At 39.9% G+C, this 20794-nt stretch overlaps 1 protein-coding gene across 2 annotated transcripts in view; it reads right to left on the bottom strand.

Annotated features, from left to right (window-relative positions):
- Positions 1-20459, bottom strand: part of LOC105477182 (tudor domain containing 7) — an 81720-nt gene extending 61261 nt beyond the window's left edge. The window contains exons 1-4 of one of the 2 annotated variants that reach the window (XM_011733564.2): positions 20327-20459; positions 6402-6614; positions 4026-4167; positions 2863-3076 (exon numbers count right to left, since the gene is read on the bottom strand). In XM_011733564.2, coding sequence (XP_011731866.1) covers positions 2863-3076; positions 4026-4167; positions 6402-6608 — 563 coding nt within the window. In that variant the 5' untranslated portion in view covers positions 6609-6614; positions 20327-20459. The remainder of the gene's footprint in view (positions 1-2862; positions 3077-4025; positions 4168-6401; positions 6615-20326) is intronic. The other variant, XM_011733565.2, reaches the window with a different exon arrangement.
- Between the last annotated feature and the right edge of the window lie 335 nt (positions 20460-20794).

Below are 20794 nucleotides of genomic sequence, written 5' to 3'. Positions count from 1 at the left end.
CCATGGCTACAAGGGTTCCTCTTGCTCTCCCTTTATAGCCATACCCATCCCTTAAATCACCCAAATCCTTAACCTCTGGCAACCACTAATCTGTCATCTATCTTTATAATTTTATCATTTCAAGAATGTTATATAAATAAAATCACACAGTATGTCGCTTTTTGAGATTGGTTTCTTTCATTCAGCATGATTCCCTTGAGATCCATCAGAGTTGCTGTGTGTATCAACAGTTCATTACTCCTTTTTACTGCAGAGACATATTCTGTGATAATGAATGTACTACAGTTTGTTGAACCATTCACTTACCAAAGGATGTCTGGGTTGTTTCTATTTTTTGGCTAATATAAATAAAGTTACAGTGAACATTTGTGGACAGGTTTTTGTGTAAACATAAGTTTTCATTTATCTGAGATAAATGTCCAGGAGCACAACTGCTGGGTCATATTATAGTTTCATGCTTTTAGTTGACAAGTAAAAATTGTATATATTTATGGTATGCAACATGATGTGATGTTTTGATAAGTGTACACTGTGGAATGGCTAAATCAAGCTGCTTAACACATGCATTACTGCACATGCTTACTTTCTGTGGTAAAAACACTTAAAATCTACTCTCTTAGCAATTTGCAAGTACACAAGTATCATTAACTATAGTCACCATGAAATACAACAGATGTATTGAACCTATTTCTCCTAACTGAAATTGTGTACATCCACAACCCCCATCCTAACCCCATTTCCCTACCTTTGGTAACTGCCATTTTACTGTTTCTATGAGTTCGACTTTTTTAGATTCCACATATAAGGTCATGTGGTTTTTCTTTCTGTGCCCAGCTTATTTCACTTAACATAACGTCTTCCAGGTTCATCTATGTTGTTGCAAATGACAGGATTTCCTCCTTTATGAAGGCTGAATAGTAAGTATTCCATTCAGTAGATATAATGCATATTCTTTATCCATTCATTCATTAACGGACACTTCAGTTGATTCCATGCCTTGGCTATTGTGAATGCTGCTGCAATGAACATGGGCAAGCAGATATCTCTTCAACTGATACTGATTTCATAGCCTTTGAATATATACCCAGTAGTGGGATTGCTGATAGTTCTTTTTAAGTTTTTGAGAAATTTCCATACTGTTTTCCATAATAGCTGTACTAGCTTACATTTACCCCAGCAGTGTATTGGGGTTCCCTTTTTCTCCACATCCTTACCAGCACTTGTTATTTTCTGTGTTTTGATAGTGGCCATACTATTGGGTGTGAGGCGGTATCTCACTGTGGTTTTAATTTGCATTTCCCTGATGATTCATGATGTTGAGTATTTTTCCATATACTTGTTGATCATTTGTATGTCTTCTTTTGAGAAATCTCTGTTCAGGTCCTTTGATTGTTTTTAAAATTAGGTTGTTTTCTTGCTATTGAGTTGAGTTCCCTATATTTTGAATATTAAGCCCTTATCAGGTATACGGTTTGCAAATATTTTCTCCCATTCCACAGCTTGTCTTTTCACTCTGTTGACTGTTTCTTTGGTGGTGCAGAAGTTTTTTAGTTTGAAGTAATCCCATTTGTCTATTTTTGCTTTTGTTGCCTGTCCTTTTAGAGTCACATCCAAAAAAATCATTCAAAATGTACTGCTGAAATGTAGGCACACAACCAGAGAAGACAATGATACTTCTGTCACATACATACTGGATTCAACAAGTACTTTGGGTCAAGATCTGTTTTAACTATGTATTTTCTAGACCTTATCAAAATTATAACTAATTATATATAACATTAAATGTATACCATTATAAAAATATTTTACGGTTACTTTATTAAAAATTCTGTAATATAAAAAATTAGTACCAGTTCTAACTAACCTTTTAAAAAAGTTAATTCTTCCTAAATATTCTAGTATCTGGGGGAAAGTTCTGGAGGGAAAAATTATCTTTCACAAAACAGAATTTTTGAACACCAATTTAAAGGAATATAATACAACAAAATTTGTTTTGAAAAGGCACAAGTAGGATAGAAGAATGTGATCTTGATGCATCCACATCAGGGGTCAGCAACCTTTTTCTGTAAAGGGTCCACCAATGCATATTTTGCTTTGTAGGCCATCTAGTCTCTGTACGACTACTCACTTCTGCCACTATTTTGCAAAAGCACCCAGAGGCATATGCAAACAAAGAAAATGGCCATGTTCTAATAAAATTTAATTTACCAAAACAGGCAGTGGGCCTGATGTGGCCCATGGATTGTAGTTTGCCATCCTCTGAGCTACCTTATAAAACCATAGTTTTGAGCCAGAAAGGAACTTCGAGATCATCTAGTTTTACGCTTTCATTGGACAAATGAACAAACCACAGACCCAAGGATGAAATAACTTATTTTACCTGACTAGTGAATGGCAGCACCCAATCTAAGACTTATAGGTTGTCTTTTACTGCCAGTCTGGTATTCTGCTGCATGGATGTCTGGTGCTACTAAATAATTATGGGCATGATATTTGCAGCACAGTGGAGTGTGTAAAACTCCATCAGATTTTACTTAAACCCACAAAATTGATTGTCAAAAAAAGTTTTCTGAAAAAGTTATAAGTTATACTGAAATAGTATCTCAAAACAATTTGTGAAAGCTTTTAAATGAACTTTACAAGGAGAGACTGACAACAATGCAGATAAAATACAGAATAGAGATGCATTTAGAGAATGATGTTCAGGCAGCTAGGAAAAGCGAACTTAACTGGTAATGACACATGTCTCTACTATATGTGAATTTAGATAAAATAGAAAGTGTTTCTTTCTTAACCTGAAAATATATTTGTAACACTTTTTACCTCAGATTCACCAAACTGTGTTAGTCAAAGGCCAAATACCTGTTGTTCGTGGACATGGTCACATGCCTTTGCACTGGAGTGTCTTTGAGTGCTTCATTTCCGAGAGTTGTGTGTAGCATATAAGGAGACATTTCAGCCTCAGGCTTAACTCCAGCAGAATTTCCTTTATCTCTTAATGGTGCTGGATTAGGTTTTTTGCCAACAGAAAAATTTGAAGCAAATCCTGGTTGTCTGAGGGTTGCTTTTGGTTTTCCTATGAAGTTAGGCATACATAATGAAATCAGTTAGCATCCCCAAACCCCACTTTCATTATGACACTCCCCTGACCAGATGTTTTCTGTGGGTGTCTATTCTCAGAACAGTTTGTAAGAACATGAAGAGGCTGCCACTAGAGGGTTGGTCAATAGGAAAAGAATAGATGGGTGAGTATTCGGCAGATAAGGTTCTTCATCCATTAGACTGGCTAGTAACTCCTGCTTCTCACCAACTGAACACTTCAGTGGCGGCCACCCCATTTTCTTGCAAATAAAGCACACTCAGCTGTATCTTGGTCCTCCCATCTCTTCTCCATAAATCCAAATTCTACCCATTGTTTGAGGTCTGGGCTCAAGTCTCCCTTTTGCCATTTTCATTCAAAATGATTGCTCCCTTGTCCTAAATCTTCACTGTGGCATTTAGTCATCTACTGTTTTGTATCATCATTGAACCACTTCATGGGAATTTAGTTTTAGAACCAATTGTAAGCTCCTTGAGATAACTGTTTGGTAAACACAGGCTGAGTTGTCTATAACATTTTTGTGTACTACATAATTCACATATTCCTGAAACTAGAGGTTTTCTACCAGAAGACATAACTTGTCAAATAAGACATAAAATCATAGGTTCTTGGTGCATCCAACATTCTGGACAAGACATTCCCTGAAATAAGCTTAAAAAAAAAAAACTACATATTACCATAACAAGCTCAATTACAATCTGTTCTGAGTTATTTCCCACTGTGTAATTACTTCACTTAGTAAGTCATGCTCATCACATTCACTTAAGAATTTCAAATGGAAATGCTACCTTCAGGATTTTTCCCCTGACATATGTATGTTAACAGATACAGGTATTTATCATAATACAAACAATATTTCCATAATTCCCTATGACAATGTATTCATAGACAGCCTTAAAAATGTTAGCATATAAAAAGCTCCTACCTTCTAGAAAAAATGGCATGGTTTTCTTCACTCTCATCTGACAATTAACTTGACGCCCGGTTTTCCTTTTAGAACTCCTTTGACGAGCCACAAGCTGAGCAATCCTTGCAGTTTCTGTGCAGGCCATGGCATAGCAGGTAATCTATTCATTAGAGGCAGGGGGAGAGGAGAAACATTTCTTAGATTCCGTGTTGCCTACAGGCCAATTCTTAGAAGTGGATCTTAGTGAGCCTACATATCCCAAGTCAAGCGGTATGCAAATATTCATGTGTCTCGCTCCTTGATAATGCTAGAAGAAAACTGCATTTTCTGCAACAGGAATCGAGCATAGTCTAGTACATGAATCATCTTTCCCACACTGAAAATTTCATTTATTTTTTAAATAGGTATTAAGCATCTACACTGTACTAGGTACAAATTACCAAACGAACCAAAAGCAACTATGATCAAACATATATCATATAATCTGTGAGGGACATTTCATTCACACTTTACACATGGGAATGCAGAGGCTTGGGAAAGTTAAGCAACCTTCCAAGTCACATGGCGAGGCTCTTTGAGTCCAAAGTATGTACTCATAACTACTATGTTGAATACAAGACTACTAAACCCTTCTCTTGCCTCTGTGATGGATATACTGGGTGATTCTGGGCAAATCTAAGTATTCTCAGCTGTAACACAGGGGTGTTTTACACCTGGTGTTTTCAAACTGTGTTCATGGGAGCCATAGAGTTCCATGGAGAAGCCTCAAGGGGCAGCCACTGGCAGGGGCATGAGAGCAAGGCAGGGCAAGCAGGCTTCCACATCTCTGAAAACACTGCAGCTCAGCTCTGTATCTTTAAAAAAAAAAAACTGGTATGATACGATATTGAAAAAAGATTTGAAGATAGAGACTACTGGGACAAGATGATCTCTACAGACCTGTGTAGTTTTCAAGTCTTTGACTCTAATTAGAAATAAAAAACAGGAAAACAATGAGGCTTTATATCACAAGCTAAAATATGCTCCTACTCTTTGGCCCGGTATTTCTATTTCTGAGACTATAGTACAAGTATATAACTTGAAAAAACAAATGTGACCTACCCAAGTATATGCAACGAGGGTATTTTAATAGTCAAAATCTGGAAACGTTTAAAATGTCCAAAACAGGGGAACAAAGAGTTGAGTAAATTACAGTATAGTAACTCTATAGAGCATTAATTAATTAATTCATTCAGCTATTCATTCATTCATGCATTCAACACAGATTTATTAAGGCCTTCATCCTCAAGAAACTTATGAAGGAAAAAGAGAGAAGTAAGAAATTAAACAGAAAACAATGTGTCAAGTGTTACAACGGATGTATTACAAGGTGCAAGTAGACAGAAAGGAGGGCTTAAGTCTGTCTGGAAGGATCAGGGATGCCAAAGCATATTTTAGTATTCATATAATACTTAATTAATTTATATCTTCTCCTTAGGAAAATTATTAACTATAAGGTGAACTTCCCCTTTGACACTTTCCTGCTCCTGGTTCCCTTGTACTCCACCACTGCCTCCTCATCCCCCATACAGAGAAACCATTAAGAGAAATACATAGATCACTCCAGATCTGATCTATGTATTTACACATGTAGAAATATACCCAGGAAACTATAGTATATGAGGGGGTGTGGGTGTTTTTGTTTCTCTTTTTAGTTGGTGGTCTGTCTACATCTACTATGCTGTACAACGGGTAGGTACCAAGAAGCGAAGCTGCCAGGTCACAATGGAAGAGCAATGACAGATCAACCGGCTACTACTAAATGGCCCATTCTATAAACTGCTTTCTTCCAGAGAGGCAGAAGGATTTAAAATGGTATAATGATATGATCATATTGGTGTGAAGGAGAGGAAAATAACAGAAGAGAAGAGAGAACAGCAAGAAGGCCCTGGTAGTTACGAAAAGTGATGAAGGATCAGCTCCGGACTGACTAGGTCCAGATAGCAGGAATCAACATGATGAGAATTTAAAACTGCCTATTAGATTTGGTGATCACGAGGTCATTAGTGACTGTGGCAAAAACATTTGTAACAGGTTTGTAATGGGCAGGTGTGATATTTATGCACTTAAGGCCTCCAGTACAACTATTTTGTTTAGATGTTGACAATGGGTAAATAATTTTTAATTTTGTGTGGTTAAAATCTTATTTTCACAATGAAAATAATTTGAGGAATAAGACAAAAGACATAAGAACGTAGGCCATGATTTAGATGCTGCTGTCTCTGTCACTACCAATTGCAAACAACTAAGCTAGTACTTTCACTTAGAATTCTATCACAGGTAGGAGGTTGGAAGTGCCAGACAGGCAATTATGAATTGGTTTGATTCTTCTGACACGCACAATTACCTTCTTACCTCTCCAGATCTACTAGTCTCTATCCTGACCACTGCTGGCACACTTCTCAGATAGGCTTCTAGTGTAGGGAAACCTAGCTGTTTGAAGGGGATCCAGTCTCCAGTCAAGGATCTGTACTCTCCTTGGAGCCGGGGTAATGCTACTCCATTCTTATGAGACTGCAGAACAGCTCGCAGCATCTTTGAAACCAGATCTCCTTCCAGCATCTTTGCCTATAAGAACACAGTAGAAGGTTACTATAATGTGGCTCATTAGTCTGTGAATTCAAATAGATTTTCAGAGCTGAAACTTGTTACTTTATAAATTATTACTGCATACTTTCTGTGCAATTACAATATGGGGAAACAACTGCCATGGTAGAGAAAAGCACAAATACCATAAGAATGCAGAGGAAAGTCAGAAGGCACAAGACCAGCCTGAAGAGGGAAGATATCAGGGAATGTTCCCAAATGCAGGCGGGGAAGCCTGAATGGAGTCCCGAAGAGCAAGATGGAATCACTCAACAAGGAGGAAGAGGGTGGGCTGTGGGGCTGGGAGTGGTATTAGCCCAAGGAAGGGAATGGGATGTGCGAGTGCACAGAGGTGAGAGCGAAGCACATGGTGTGTTACAAAAATTCCAGACAGTCAGGTGGCTGGACATGACTGAACAAAGACTCCAAGCTGAGGGCTGAGAGGGCCAGGGAGGGGCAGACCCTGAGACTACTACATTATGCTCATGTTTGCATTTTTGCCAAAGGTAACATGGGGACTTAGGGACATTTTAAATAGGGGAACAAAATGATCAGCTCTGTACTTTACAAAGATCACTGTTCAGCAGTGGAGAAGATAAATGGGAAGGAGAAAGATTAACAAGTTGTCAGAATACTTGGAAATGTGGAGGACCACAAAACAGGGCTTTAGGAATAAACAAAAAAAAAATCAAATTGAGAGGTAATTTGATTTGTATGAAGAGGTGGGCTCCAACGTTTCTAGCTTAGAAGTAAGGTAGAGAGTAATGACCCACACTGAGGTGGAATAAAGGCGGGTTTGCAAGAGAGGAAGAGGCCGATGCATTTTGGACACGGAGAGGTTGGAATGCTTATAGAACAGTCATGTAGATATATTCACTAGGAAATTAGGTTAGAAGTCTCAGCTGGTCATAGATTTGTTGCTCTTTGACTTATATGGGGTATTTGACATCCAGGGAGTAAAAAATAAGGTTACAGATGAACCTCTGTAGAAGGCTATCATGCAATAAATGGATAGAGGAAGACAAATCTATAAAAGGTTAAGGAAAAGGGACCAGAGAGATGGAAGAAAAAGAAGCAGTGTCAATAAAAGGAGGAAAGAATCATTTCCTTTGGACTAACGATTACATCTAGTTGTAGTTTTGCACAGAAAAAAATAGACAAATTCAGGAGATACATTCAGAGAATAAGTAGCCTGGAAAAAATGGCTTACCCTTTTAATAAAGGAAAGAGGAAGGCAAACCATGGGCAGTTTGTTACTTTTCCTTCAACAGTGATGTTCAATAGAACTTTCTGTGAGGATGGAAATGTTTTATATTATTGTAATGTTCACAATGTCCACATATGGCTCTGAGCACTTAAAATATGGCCAGGATGACTGAGGAACTAAAATTTTACTTTAAATTAATGTGGCCACTGGCTACCATACTGGACAGCAGAAAATTCTAGACAGATAGCTATTTTCTTTCTCTGGCTTAGAAAACACAAAAGAAGAATGACATGCAGTTCTATCAATTCCATCATTTGTCTATCTTAAAAAGAAAACAAAATATCAGCCTGTTTGTCCCGCTATTAATTATAAACATAATATTGAAGTGACAGCAAGGTTTAAAAAGGAAACAAAAATCTATATAGTCATGTGCCACTTAACAGTGTTTTAGTTAACAACAGACTGCATATATAAAAAAGGTTCTATAAGATTACAATGGAGCTGAGAAATTCCTATAGCCTAGTAATATCTTGATAATCCTGGCCTTGTATAGGCCGAGGCTAATGTGTGTGTTTTTGTCTTAGTTTTTAATTTAAAAAGTTTAAAAAGTAAAAGAGGCCAGATGCAGTGGCTCACACCTGCAGTCCCAATGTTTTGGGAGGCCAAGGTGGGCAGAATCACTTGAGCCCAGGAGTTTGAGACCAGCCTGTGCAACATGGTGAAACCCCATATCTACAAAAAACATAAAAATTACCTGGGTGTAGCAGCGTATGTCTATAGTCCCAGCTACTCAGGAGGCTGTGGTGGATCACTTGAGCCCAGGAGGTCAAGACTGCAATGAGCCAAGATCACACCACTGCACTCCAGCCTGGGTGACAGAATGAGACTGTGTCAAAAAAATAAAAATAAATAAAAAGTAAAAGAAATGAAAACCTTTAATAAATTTAGTGTCGCCTAAGTGTATAGTGTTTATAAGTCTACAGTAGTGTACAGTAATGTCCTAGGCCTTCACATTCATTCACCACTCACTCACTGACTCATCCAGAGCAACTTCCAGTCCTGCAAGCTCCATTTACAGCAAGTGACCTATATAAGTATGCCATTTTTTGTTTTATATACCATATTTTTACTGTACCTTTCCTATGTTTAGATACACAAATACTTACCATTGTGTTAATGGTTGCCTATAGCATTCAGTACAGTAACATGCTGTACAGGTTTGTAGCCTGGGAGCAACAGGCTATAGCACATAGCCCAGTTGTGTGGTAGGCTCTACTGTCTAGGTTTGTGAGTCCACTCTACAATGTTTGCACAGCAATGAAATTGCCTAACAATGCATTCCTCAGAACATACCCCTGTCATTAGGCAATGTATGACTGTATGCATTATGTACTTTCCATTACTAAACATTAACTTTTTTCAAATTATTATCACCAGGACCAACGACATTTAATTAATATTATAACCTACAAAAACCCCATACTAGATCTATATTCTTATTCTTTTAACAGATGATAGATACACACACAGATATGTGTGTGTGTATAGTCATGTGTCATTTAACAACGGGGATACATTCCGAGAAATGTGTCATTAGGCAATGTAGTTATTGTGCAAACATTATTGAGTGGACTTGCAAACCTAGATGGCATAGCCTAGTACACACCTAGGCTATATAGTATAACCTATTGCTCCCAGGCTACAAACCTGTACAGCATGCTACTATACTGAATACTGTAGGCACTTTTAACACAAGGATAAGTACTGTATGTCTAAACATACCTAAGCACAGATAAGGTACAGAAAAATATAGTAGTATAATCTTACAGGACATATGATTATGCAGTCCATTGTTAACCAAAACATTGTTATTGGCACAAGACTAAATATCAAAATCTTTCTTTAGGGATAGTTAACCTAAAATAAAATTAACTCATTTTATATGTAGCATTTCTTGAGTTGTGAAAAATATACACACCTATGTAATCATACCACAATCAAGATACAGACATTCCCACAATCAAGATACAGACATTCCCATCATCCAAAAAAATTCCCTCATGTGGGGTACATAATATATGTAAAAGTAAAATGTACAAAAATAGTACAAAGAATGAGAGAGAAGTCAGAACTATACCAATGGAAGGTTCTTACACTATACATGAGGCAGTACAGTCATTTGAAAGCTGACTATGATAAAGATGGATATTGTAAACCTTATGACAACCACTAAATTTTTTTTTTTTTTGGAGACAGAGTCTCACTCCGTTGTTCAGGCTGGAGTGCAGTGGCACGATCTTGGCTCACTGCAACCTCTGCCTCCCAGGTTCACACCATTGTCCTGCCTCAGCCTCTCAAGTAGCTGGGACTACAGGCAACCGCCACCACGCCCGGCTAATTCTTTGTATTTTCAATAGAGATGGGGTTTCACCGTGTTAAGCCAGGATGGTCTCAATCTCCTGACCTCATGATCCACCCACCCTGGCCTCCCAAAGTGCTGGGATTACAGGTGTGAGCCACTGTGCCTGGCCTAAAAATTTTTAAAAAGGTATAATAATATGCCAGTAGTAAAGATAAAATATAGTAAAACAATACTTCAGCAAGCAGAAGTTAAAAAAAAATTAAACAGGAAAATGGGGAAAAAAAGGGCAGAGAAAATAGAAAACATCCAGCAAAATGGTAGATTTAAAGCCAATCATATCAATAATTATATTAACTGTAAGTCACTGAAATAGCCCTATAAAACATTAGGGGTTGGCAGAGTGGATAAAAAAGCAAGACTTACTTATATACTACCTTCAAGAAACCCACTTTAAATATGAATGCATAGGTTAAAAGTAAAAAGATAGAAAAAGATGTACCATGCAAACACTATGACTATATAAATATCAGAATAAGGAATCTTATCAGGGATAAAGAGAGACATTACATAATGATTAAGGAGCTAATTCATCAAAAAGATAAAACAATCCTAAGCATAGGTGCACCAAACATCAGAGCTTCTAAACATACAAAATCTGATCGCTGAAAAAACTTATTCACAATTTCACAATTATCACTGGCCAAATGTGGTGGCTCACACCTGTAATCCCAGCACTTTGGGAGGCCAAGGTGGGCAGATCACCTGAGGTCAGGAGTTCAAGACCAGTCTGGCCAACATGGCGAAACCCTACCTCTACTAAAAAATACAAAAAAACTCAGTTGGATGTGGTGGCTCATGCCTGTAATCCCAGTTACTCGGGAGGCTGAGGCAGAAGAATTGCTTGGACCCAGGCGGTAGACGTTGCAGTGAGCCAAAATCATGCCACTGCACTCCAGCCTAAACAACAGAGTGACTCCATCTCAAAAAAAAAAAAAAAAGAAAGAAAGAAAAAAAGAATATAAAAGAGCTAAACACTATCAACCAAAGTGACCTAATGATATTGACAGAACACTCCACTCCAAAGATAGCAGAATATACATTCTTTTCAAGAGCACATGTGATGTTCACCAAAATAAAATATATTCTTGAACTTAAAATGATATTCAAACAACTTAAAATAATTCAGATTATAAAAAGTATATACTGTGGACAGAACAAAATTAAATTAGGTATCATTAACAGAGAGATATGTGGACAATCTCCATGCAAATTTAGCAAGATACTTCTAAATAACCAAGGGTCAAAGAGAAAGGCTACCCCCAAAATTAGAAAAATATTCTAAATAAACGAAGACACAATATGTAAAATTTTGCTGGATGCAGTAAAAGTATTAGAGGAAGATTTATAGCATTACATGTTTCTGTTAGAAAGAAGAAAAGTGGTAAATCAATGATCTATTCTCCTACTTTGAGAACAAAAAGAGAGAAATTTATATCAAAAGTAAGCAGAAGAAAGGAAATAAAGGTGAGAACAGAAATCAATTCTGAAATGATGAAACAGATCAATAATGAAGTTTAAAAACAGGAGAGAAAAGAATCATGAAACTAAAACTAGTTCTTTCAAACCATCAATAAAATTGATAAACTCCTAGAAAGATAGAAAAAAAAGAAGGCACAAATTATCATAATGCGAGTGAAAAAGGGGTCATCAATACAGATCCTACAGACACTAAAAAGAGAACATGATAAAACAGTTATGCCAGTAAGTTTGTAGCTTAGATGAAATGGATAAATTTATTGAAAGACACAAATGTCAAAGCTTACTCAAGAGGAAATAAATAACCCTCAAATATCCCGAATAGCTATTACAGAATTTGAATTTACTGTTAAAAATCTTCACACAAAGAAAACCTGAAGCCCAGGTTGCTTTGCTGGCAAATTCTACCAAACATTTATAGAAGCATCAATACTACTCTTACAGACTCTTAGAGAAAACAGAGGGAAGAGAACATTTCTGAACTCATTTTATGAGGCAAGCATTATGCTGATACAAAAACTATACAAAGACACTACATGAAAAGCATAGACCATATCCCTCATGAACATAAATGCAAAAATTCTTAACAAAACATTAGCAAATAAAATCCAACAATTAGTGAAAAGGATAAGACATAATAATCAGTTAAAGTTTATTCCAGGAATACAAGTATGGTTCAATATTCATTAAGTCAATCAATATAACTTACTACATCAACAGATTAAAGGAAATTAAACCACACAATCATATCAATAGGTGAAAAAAAGGCAGCTGACAAAATAAAAAATCTATTTATGATAAAAACTCTCAGAATATTAGAATAAAAAGGGAAGTCCTTAACCTGATAAAGACCATCTGTGAAAAAACCCACATTAACATCATTACTCACAGCTAAAGAGTACTGTCTCCCTAAGACTGGGAACAGGGCAAGAATGCCCATACTCAGCACTCCCACTCATTATCACAGTGGAGGTCCTAGTCAGTACAATAAGGCTGATTTCAAGACTTACTATAAGGCTGTATTAGTCAAAATAGTGTAATTATTATCAAAAGGACAATCATACAGATCAATAGAACAGAATATGTAATCCAGAAATAAACCCATATATGGCAAACTGATTTTTTTTTTGAGACAGGGTCTTGCTCTGTCACCCAGGTTGGAGTACAGTGGCACAATCTTGGCTCACTGTAACCTCTGCCTCCCGGGTTCAAGCAATTCTTGTGCCTCAGCCTCCCGAGTGGCTGGGATTACAGGCATGTGCCACCACGCCCGGCTAATATTTTTGTATTTTTGGCAGAGACAGGGTTTTGCCATGTTGGCTAGGCTGGTTTCAAACTCCTGACCTCAAGTGATCCACCTACCTCAGCCTCCCAAAGTTCTCAAATTACGGGTGTGAGCCACTACCTCTGGTCTAGTAAACTGATTTTCAACAAAGATGCTAAGGAAATTCTCCTGACTCAGCCTCCCGAATAGCTGGGATTACAGGCACACATCACCATGCCTCGCTAATTTTTGTATTTTTAGTAGGGACGGGGCTTCACCATGTTGGCCAGGCTGGTCTTGAACTCCTGACCTCGTGATAAGCCCGCCTCAGCCTCCCAAAGTGCTGGGATTACAGGCATGAGCCACCACGCCCAGCCTTTCACCCCCCTTTTAATGCACGTATTCTCACAGTTAAAATCTACTTTAAAATATTTCAATAGTAAAGTTGCTAACACTTGGCCGTTGATATATTTTGATTTGGTTTTGGGAAAAGGCAGGGGACTGCAGAAGATTGTGCCTGAGCCTCCTCTTACTTGTGTTCCCCAAGTTTAATGCCACTGCTCACTCATTTTCCTGGGATAAGCCCCTTCTCCTGGGCCTCAGTCTCCTTATCTGTAAGATGAGCTAGGTCAGTATTAGTTCTCAATCTTCCCCCAAGGAATGTGATACATAAAGATGGAAGGCAGATGTCTACAATTCCTTCACTTTTCACCACCTCCATGGCAGCTGCCCTAGTCCATGCCAGCAACATCTCTTTCCTGGAGCAGAGCAGCTGGTCTCTTAGCTGGTCTCTCTGCTTCCAGTTCACCTCCTAGAATCTATTCTCCACATATCAGCCTGAATGACCTTTTCATATAATATATACTATTATATCATGTCACTGAAAGCCCTCTAATGCTTACAGTTCTGTAAGAACTGTAAGCCAAGTTCTTACAGAGCCAAAAAGGGCCCTACATAACCTGCAACCCCTACTTCTCTGACTTAAGTTCTCTTTATCTTCACTCACCCATCCTGGGCTCCATGCTTTTCCTTAAACATCCCTGAGATGGCCTCACAACAGGGCTTTTGCACTTGCCATTCTCTCTACCTGGGACATACTGACTCCAGGGGTACACGTGGCTCACAGCCTCACTTCCTTCAGCTACAGTATTTGCTCAACTGTCACCACCACAGTAAGGCCTTCTCTGGCCACCCTATTCAAAATCAAAACTGAGATGCCAGTTTCCCTGATTTTCTCTTTAGCACTTATCACCATCCAATATTCTTCTTCATTTAATGTTTTTGTCTTTCTCCCCAACTTGAATGCAAGCTCCATGAAAGCAAGGATTTGTATCTGTTTTGTTCACTGCTGAATCCCTAGTGCCTCGCCCACAAGAGCTCAATACATACCTCTTGAAAGAATGAGTGAGAAATTATCCATCTACCTAACACCACTCCTTTTCTCTCCTACTCACTAAAATACAGCATAACATAGGTGAGCTATTAACGGCATAACTCTGAATCCAATTTAAGTTACTAAAAAATTATCTGCAAATATTAATAATTCTTATAAACTGAATGAGACAGCCAATCGCAACACCAAACTGTAGTTGAGAATCATCAAGCACATTATTTCTGAGCCTGTCCACTCTGAGCCAGATTAGGCCCTGTGAGGGCCATAGCATAATTGCAAGGAGCCCCCACATCCTGACAAGCAGCAGGCATGGCTTGAATATTAGTAAATGTCTCACATGTACTTATAGTCCTCTTTTTCAAAGAGTGTACAGACATTGCTGAGATCCACAAACACAAACTGATATTAAATTCACAACAGCTTTTGGTAGTTATACATTTAATTGACCAATGGATACTGCAAGTACAACTACTAGTGTATGAGGTTTCACGAAATTTTTCTAAAGCTACAAAAAATGGCCTCATACTTGAGGAGACTGAGAATCAACGCTTGCCCACATGGTTGCAATCCATAAATTAAGTTCCCTCCCCCTGTCTGCCTATTTAAAGTATGCTATCTTTCATGGAAGACTATAACTCTCTATTTGCAAACAACATTTTGAAGGGAAGGGGAATCCCTTGGAGTATAAGACTGTGGGTCTCAAAGCTGGTGAGAAGCAGTTAAATGCAGTAAAACCTGGAAGGCTAAATGTGATTGTATTCAAATGCACGACTTGCCAGTCTGATTTAAATTCCCACATTAGCAACATCGCTTTAGGCAGTGAACGAAAAAGAAAGTGTAAGCTTTAAAAAAACATCATTATTTTCTAATCTATATCACTTTGCAAATGCTCTGAGTTTTGTTACTTGACTCATGATGACTGTTTTTGAAACTTTCAGAAGATGGCAATTATACTCTCAAGGTATATAAGAATACTTTATTCTAACTATAAAAATAAAGTTTAATATCTCAGACATCATCCATTAGAAGCATAAAATAAAGCATATCATGGGAATTTCAACTATTAGTGTCCCAAAGGCAAACTTTTAGGCCAGAACAAATTAAGTTTGGAAGTTTTTCTAAAGTGGCTTCTTAAATTTTTAAAGTTGCCATTTTGATCTTTCAGCTCTCCTCCTCTTCCCCCCTCATTTCTGTTCTCTAAAAGTACTGTGATAAGTAAGTTTTGCAGAATTCACGTTATTGTTATTTTGTGAATCTGAGAATGTTATGCAAGCCCAGGTGACCACAAGTGAGGCTATGTTGGGAGAAATGAAGTTGTCCATCTTCTGTTTTAGACCACGGCGTCTCAGGTTAAAACTCCCAAAAGCGTCCCTAGCCAATATGGGGGCTGCTTGAGCTGAACAAGACTCCTAAGCGCACAGTAAAATAAAACTGGGTCTGGGGAATTTTTAAATTATAGCACTTTTGATTTCAAAAACTGGCCACAGTCAGCTAGCACAAACCCTCAGTCAAGGAGAAACTGGCCATGACAGATTGCACTTGATCTCTACTTCCCTCCTCTCACTGTTTTTCTCCTCCTGGCCTCTCTGAATAAAAGCATCAAAAGTAGAGTTATATGTGTTTAGCACAATACTTGGCAGTTAGTAGTTACTAAATAAAAAGATTTTCCTAGAAGCATGGTGTGAATGGGAAACAATCTGTAAATATATGCATTTAACAGTTAAGAGTGCAATGACACAAGCATTGGTATACTGAAGAAACGTTTTGTACGGCATTAAATTTGAAATATCAGCATTTGCCCGGATCTTCTTACTTGCCTCATTAACACACTTACAAACTGGCAGGCTTGGTAAGAACGCCAGGGGATCTCCTCCAAGATTTCTTATCTAACTTGTAGGCAGAAAGTCACCTACTGCTTTGGCAAAGGTCTAGGAGCAGATTCCCTGCCACCACAATACCACCATGTCCCTGGACCCTGCCTGGTTAGGAAAGCAGCATGGGACAGTGGGCCCAGCTCTGAATGCAGAACTAGGGGAAGCATGGAATGCTACTTGGCACCTTATCACTATCTCCTCCAAACTCTTCAGTTTAAAATAAGGAAACTGAGGCCCAAGGGAATTGTTCCAGCTCTCACATATCTTTATGACCAGAATCAAAAGAACGCAGTTTCTGGTTTCCAAACTAGGACTTTCTTTCAGACAGTTGCTCCTAATGGATGGAGGTGGCTTCTGAGAGTAAATTTTGACTCAGGAAACACTGACAGCAACCTTGGGGCATGTTTAATGACTAGTCCTTAAGTGGCATGAAACAGAGAACTGTCACGTTCTGATTTAAGAGTGTGGCACCCAAATCCAGAAGAATTGCTAACTGTTGCACTTAACATCTTTTTTTTTTTTTTTTTGCAATGGAGTCTCGGTCTGTCACCAGGCTGGAGTCCAGTGGCGCAATCTCCGCTCACTGCAACCTCCGCCTCCCGGGTTCAGGTGATTCGCCTGCCTCAGCCTCCTGAGTAGCTGGGACTATCTTTTGTATGCTTTCGTGCTTCTCTTTTTTTCTTCGCTTATACACAATTAATCTCAAGTATCCAAGACGCTAATAATGCACAAGAAGTGGGGTGGGAAGTTGGGGAAAGTGATGACAATCTTTAGGGAAACAAAATTTTAATAATTTAAGTGGCCTAAAATAATTCTCACTCTACTTCAAAACTACATTTTGTAAATTCATAGCTTTTCTCTTTACTATACCTGAAAATGACCCAAGAAAGTCCTGCTCTGAAGAATCTGCTTTTGGTGTATCCCAGATAAAAGCCTTCTACCATTGATGGATCCTCCCTGGCTCAGTCATTTGCATGTTATCTGCTTCCTCTAGCTACTGGTGTCAAAGGTCTTTAGCTGAGCTAGTCTGACTTCCATCCTATGCTTTCTAAATTTCTTCTTGCTCAACTATTTCCAACTGTATTATTTGGCTCATCTTCCTCACTACATTTTTCATGTCATGAATTTAAGTTGTCGAGTGGCACTAAATCTTAAAGAAGAAGAATTATTAGGGTAAACTGAAAACACCAAGTAATCTCTCTTAGCTTCTTTTAGTTAGATGTTCAATTTTGAAGTATTTGGATATCTCTTTAGTGCATATACTTCCAATCACTAGCTGCCCTTCCTCTTGAAGACACTATTTTAGCAACAGCAGGACCTTAAAGTCCCATAATGCCTGTGCTGAAACATTGTAGGCATCATCTAGGCTAACCCAAGCTCCTTATCTTACAAATCAATACACTCAGCCTCAGAGGGAAGATTTTTTCCTAAGATCTTTACTCAATAAAGGATTTCTCATCTTGCACCTTTAAAATGCTCTTTTCTTTCTAATCATAGTCTGTTACCACCTCAATGACTCCTTCACCAACTAGTTTTTAAAGGAAAAAAGATGATTAATGCCCTCAGGTGATGGAATACTTCCTTAAGAGTTTTTTTAGGGAGTTATCTTTTTTATTCTTGTCATTTCAAGTTCCAAATTATTCGTGCATTTTAACTGCATACCATGAACGTATGTAAGGAAGGGATTTCCATAAGTCTACATACTACAGGAATAAACCCTGAGATAATAAAGTGGCTTAGTAAGGAGTTTGTGTCTTAATCCTAGTTCTGCTACTGATTACCCAACACAAGTCACTTCAGGTCTCTTTTTTTCACAAGGAAGAAAGGTGGCAAGAGCTATGATTCTCAACTTTCCTTGGATTCACTGAAGGCTGAACTAAGGTCCAAATATCTAACGAAAACCGAGTTTGCTTACTCATGACAAATCTGCACAGGCTAAAATGTCAAGCTTACTTTGAAGTCACACTGGGTAGCTTGCACTGATCAAGTTCTAATTGGCATATATACGTCTTCAACTAAAAACTGCAAAATTAATTACTTTTAGTTTGAAAGACAAAACTGTAAACATATTTGGCTTACATGGAAATAATGACAAGAATGAAGCTTTCAAAAGTACAGAGGTGGGAGTGGAGGGAGGAAAAAGCAGGTTTGGCACAAAGAAACAACAGTTCACATAAATATAAAATTTCACCAAGGAAATTCTCTGACAGTGTCCAGATGCAAACCACTCTATGTCAAATCTCAATTCTTGAAAACAGCACTTGACAAACACAAATTAGGCACTCAGAGTTGGATTATAAGGTATTTTTTCTTTATATTCACATTAAGCATCCAACTAGATTATATTGCACAGACTTAAAGGAGAGGTTCTTCAAGGAGTTTAAAATCTGTTGATGCAAAATACAATAGTTCATTCAGCCATGTTCAACCTGTACACTTAAAAGGGCATTAGCAGGGGATTACATTTCATTTTCAATCTACAGAGACTGAAATCTGAAGGCACTGCCAACTGCTGCCTCACAGTCTCACCGTGTAACCAAAGAGGGAGGCTGTGTGCCACCAAAGGGCCCTGGATTGGGGCACAGGAGATGTGAGTTCTAATCCAGCTGGCCTCAGGGGCAATTCCCTATACCCCAGAACAGTACTTTGCACTGATGCTCAATGAATGTCAGCTGACTGGAAATGCAAAAATATCCACCATGTGCCAATTTATATTATACAGGAAACATAAAGATCTTTGTGTCCCTGCCCTCAAAAAACTAAAATCCAATTATGTAAAACATGGACAGTTTGTTGGGAGGAAGAGTGTGAATACTGCTTGGCAATTATTATGAGGCAAAGGATATACAGTGGTTATCTTGAAAAAGCCTTGCAAAGTAAGCCAAATATTTCTATTTGATACACAGAAAACCAGGCTCAGAGAAAGCATGTAATTTGTTCAAGATCACACAATTTGTAAAATGAGAAGCCCAGATTTCAATCCAGGTCTGCAAAGTTCACATTATTTGCAGTATGCAACACACTCACACACATCAAGGCAGCCCAGGAAGAGATAGGGATTTGGGTCTAAGTTTTACTTCTCCTACTAAGCTGTTGCATTTCTCCCTAGAGAGAACATTTCTCTGCATTTTTTTTCACCTGCACGATTGGAGAGCAGAGAGGTGTTGGCAGGAGGGTTCATGAACTGGATCTGTGGTTTTTTGGTTTGGTTTGGTTGGGCGGTTATCAGAAATCTTTTGAGCCAGGACTTGTCCTAATATGTTTTTTTCCCTTCCCTGCTCTTAGAAATTATTTGAGAATGGTACCTTTAGCTATTAATGGAAATATATTATACCTCTCAAGTGAATGGGAGCAGAAAGATGTGCTGCTTCCAAGCTCCCTCCTAGCAAGCTGAGGCTGAGAGTGTGACCCTGCTGGGGGATGCTGCTGAAAGTTGAGACAACTTATTCACGGATCCATGTTTCCCTCCCAGCTGGGTGCTCTGCACCCACTGGGTGCTCCTGGTTTGAGAGAAATGGGGATGTGTGCCCTGCATGACTTGAGCGGCCTGCCTGGGGCTCGTCTCCAGATTATAGAGACCTTTAAGAGAAGTTCGCGGTGTAAAATACTTGGGTTTAAATAGCGGAGCGCGGACATCCGTCGCTGGGGGCGGCGGCTGCGGCCTGTCGCTCCGGTAGCGGGAACCACTTCCTGGTCCGCATCTCCCGCCTGCGTCCACACCCCGCTGCTGCATTTCCCCCACGGCACAGAGCTTTAGAGGCAGCAGGGGGCTCCGTCCGACTCCCGCGTGAACGCCCGGCCCGGCCCGGAGCGGGGTCCCTTCAGAGATTTAAAACACAACGCTCTGGAACTGCAACTCCCCCGGCGCCCAGCCCGGTTCCCAGGCGTCGTGGCCGGGGCAATCCCCTGCGGCTGCAGGGAAGAGGCCCCGAGCCTGTTGGAGCCTCCGGCCCCGGCCGCGGTCCCACCGGTGACCCAGGTGCGCCGCGCCCGCCCGAAATCCCGTCCGACGTCGCCCGGCACCTGTCGCGCCCGGAACCCGCAGGACCTGCGCTCACCTCGTTCCGGGGGCCCACGGCCCGTCCCCGCGCCTCTGGGCCCAGCTCCCGCCGCCGTCTCCGCCAAGGGCCCCGCCGCGGCCGCCGCCCACTTTCGGTTTCCCCGCACCGCTGGAGCCGCCCCGCGGCTCGGGAATCACCTCAAGCCCCCGCCCCGCCCTGCTCGGCCCCGCCCCGCTTCGCCCCGCCCCGCTTCGAGGGCAGCCTGGCCTCGGCTCTGCGCACGCGCGGACGCCTCGGTCGCGTTGGCCCACGCCGGCGTCCGCGCGTGGGAAAGGAAACCGACGCCGCCTAGCGGTTTCTGCGCGTGCCCACGCACCGGCCGGCGGCGGAAGACGCCTGCGGGGCGGGTGCGGAAGCGCCTCCTGGTGGACAACGCAGGTACGCGCTGGCCGAGCGAGCCGGGACCCAGCAGGGGGTGTGGGCGGCTCCTCCTAAGGGGCTCACCCTCCTTCCAAACAGTTCAAC

The sequence above is a fragment of the Macaca nemestrina genome, chromosome 14 (genome assembly GCF_043159975.1).
Source record: "Macaca nemestrina isolate mMacNem1 chromosome 14, mMacNem.hap1, whole genome shotgun sequence".
Classification (NCBI taxonomy): Eukaryota; Metazoa; Chordata; class Mammalia; order Primates; family Cercopithecidae; genus Macaca; species Macaca nemestrina.
The sequence above is the reverse complement of the archived record's forward strand: the minus strand, read 5'-3'. Positions and strand labels throughout refer to the sequence as shown.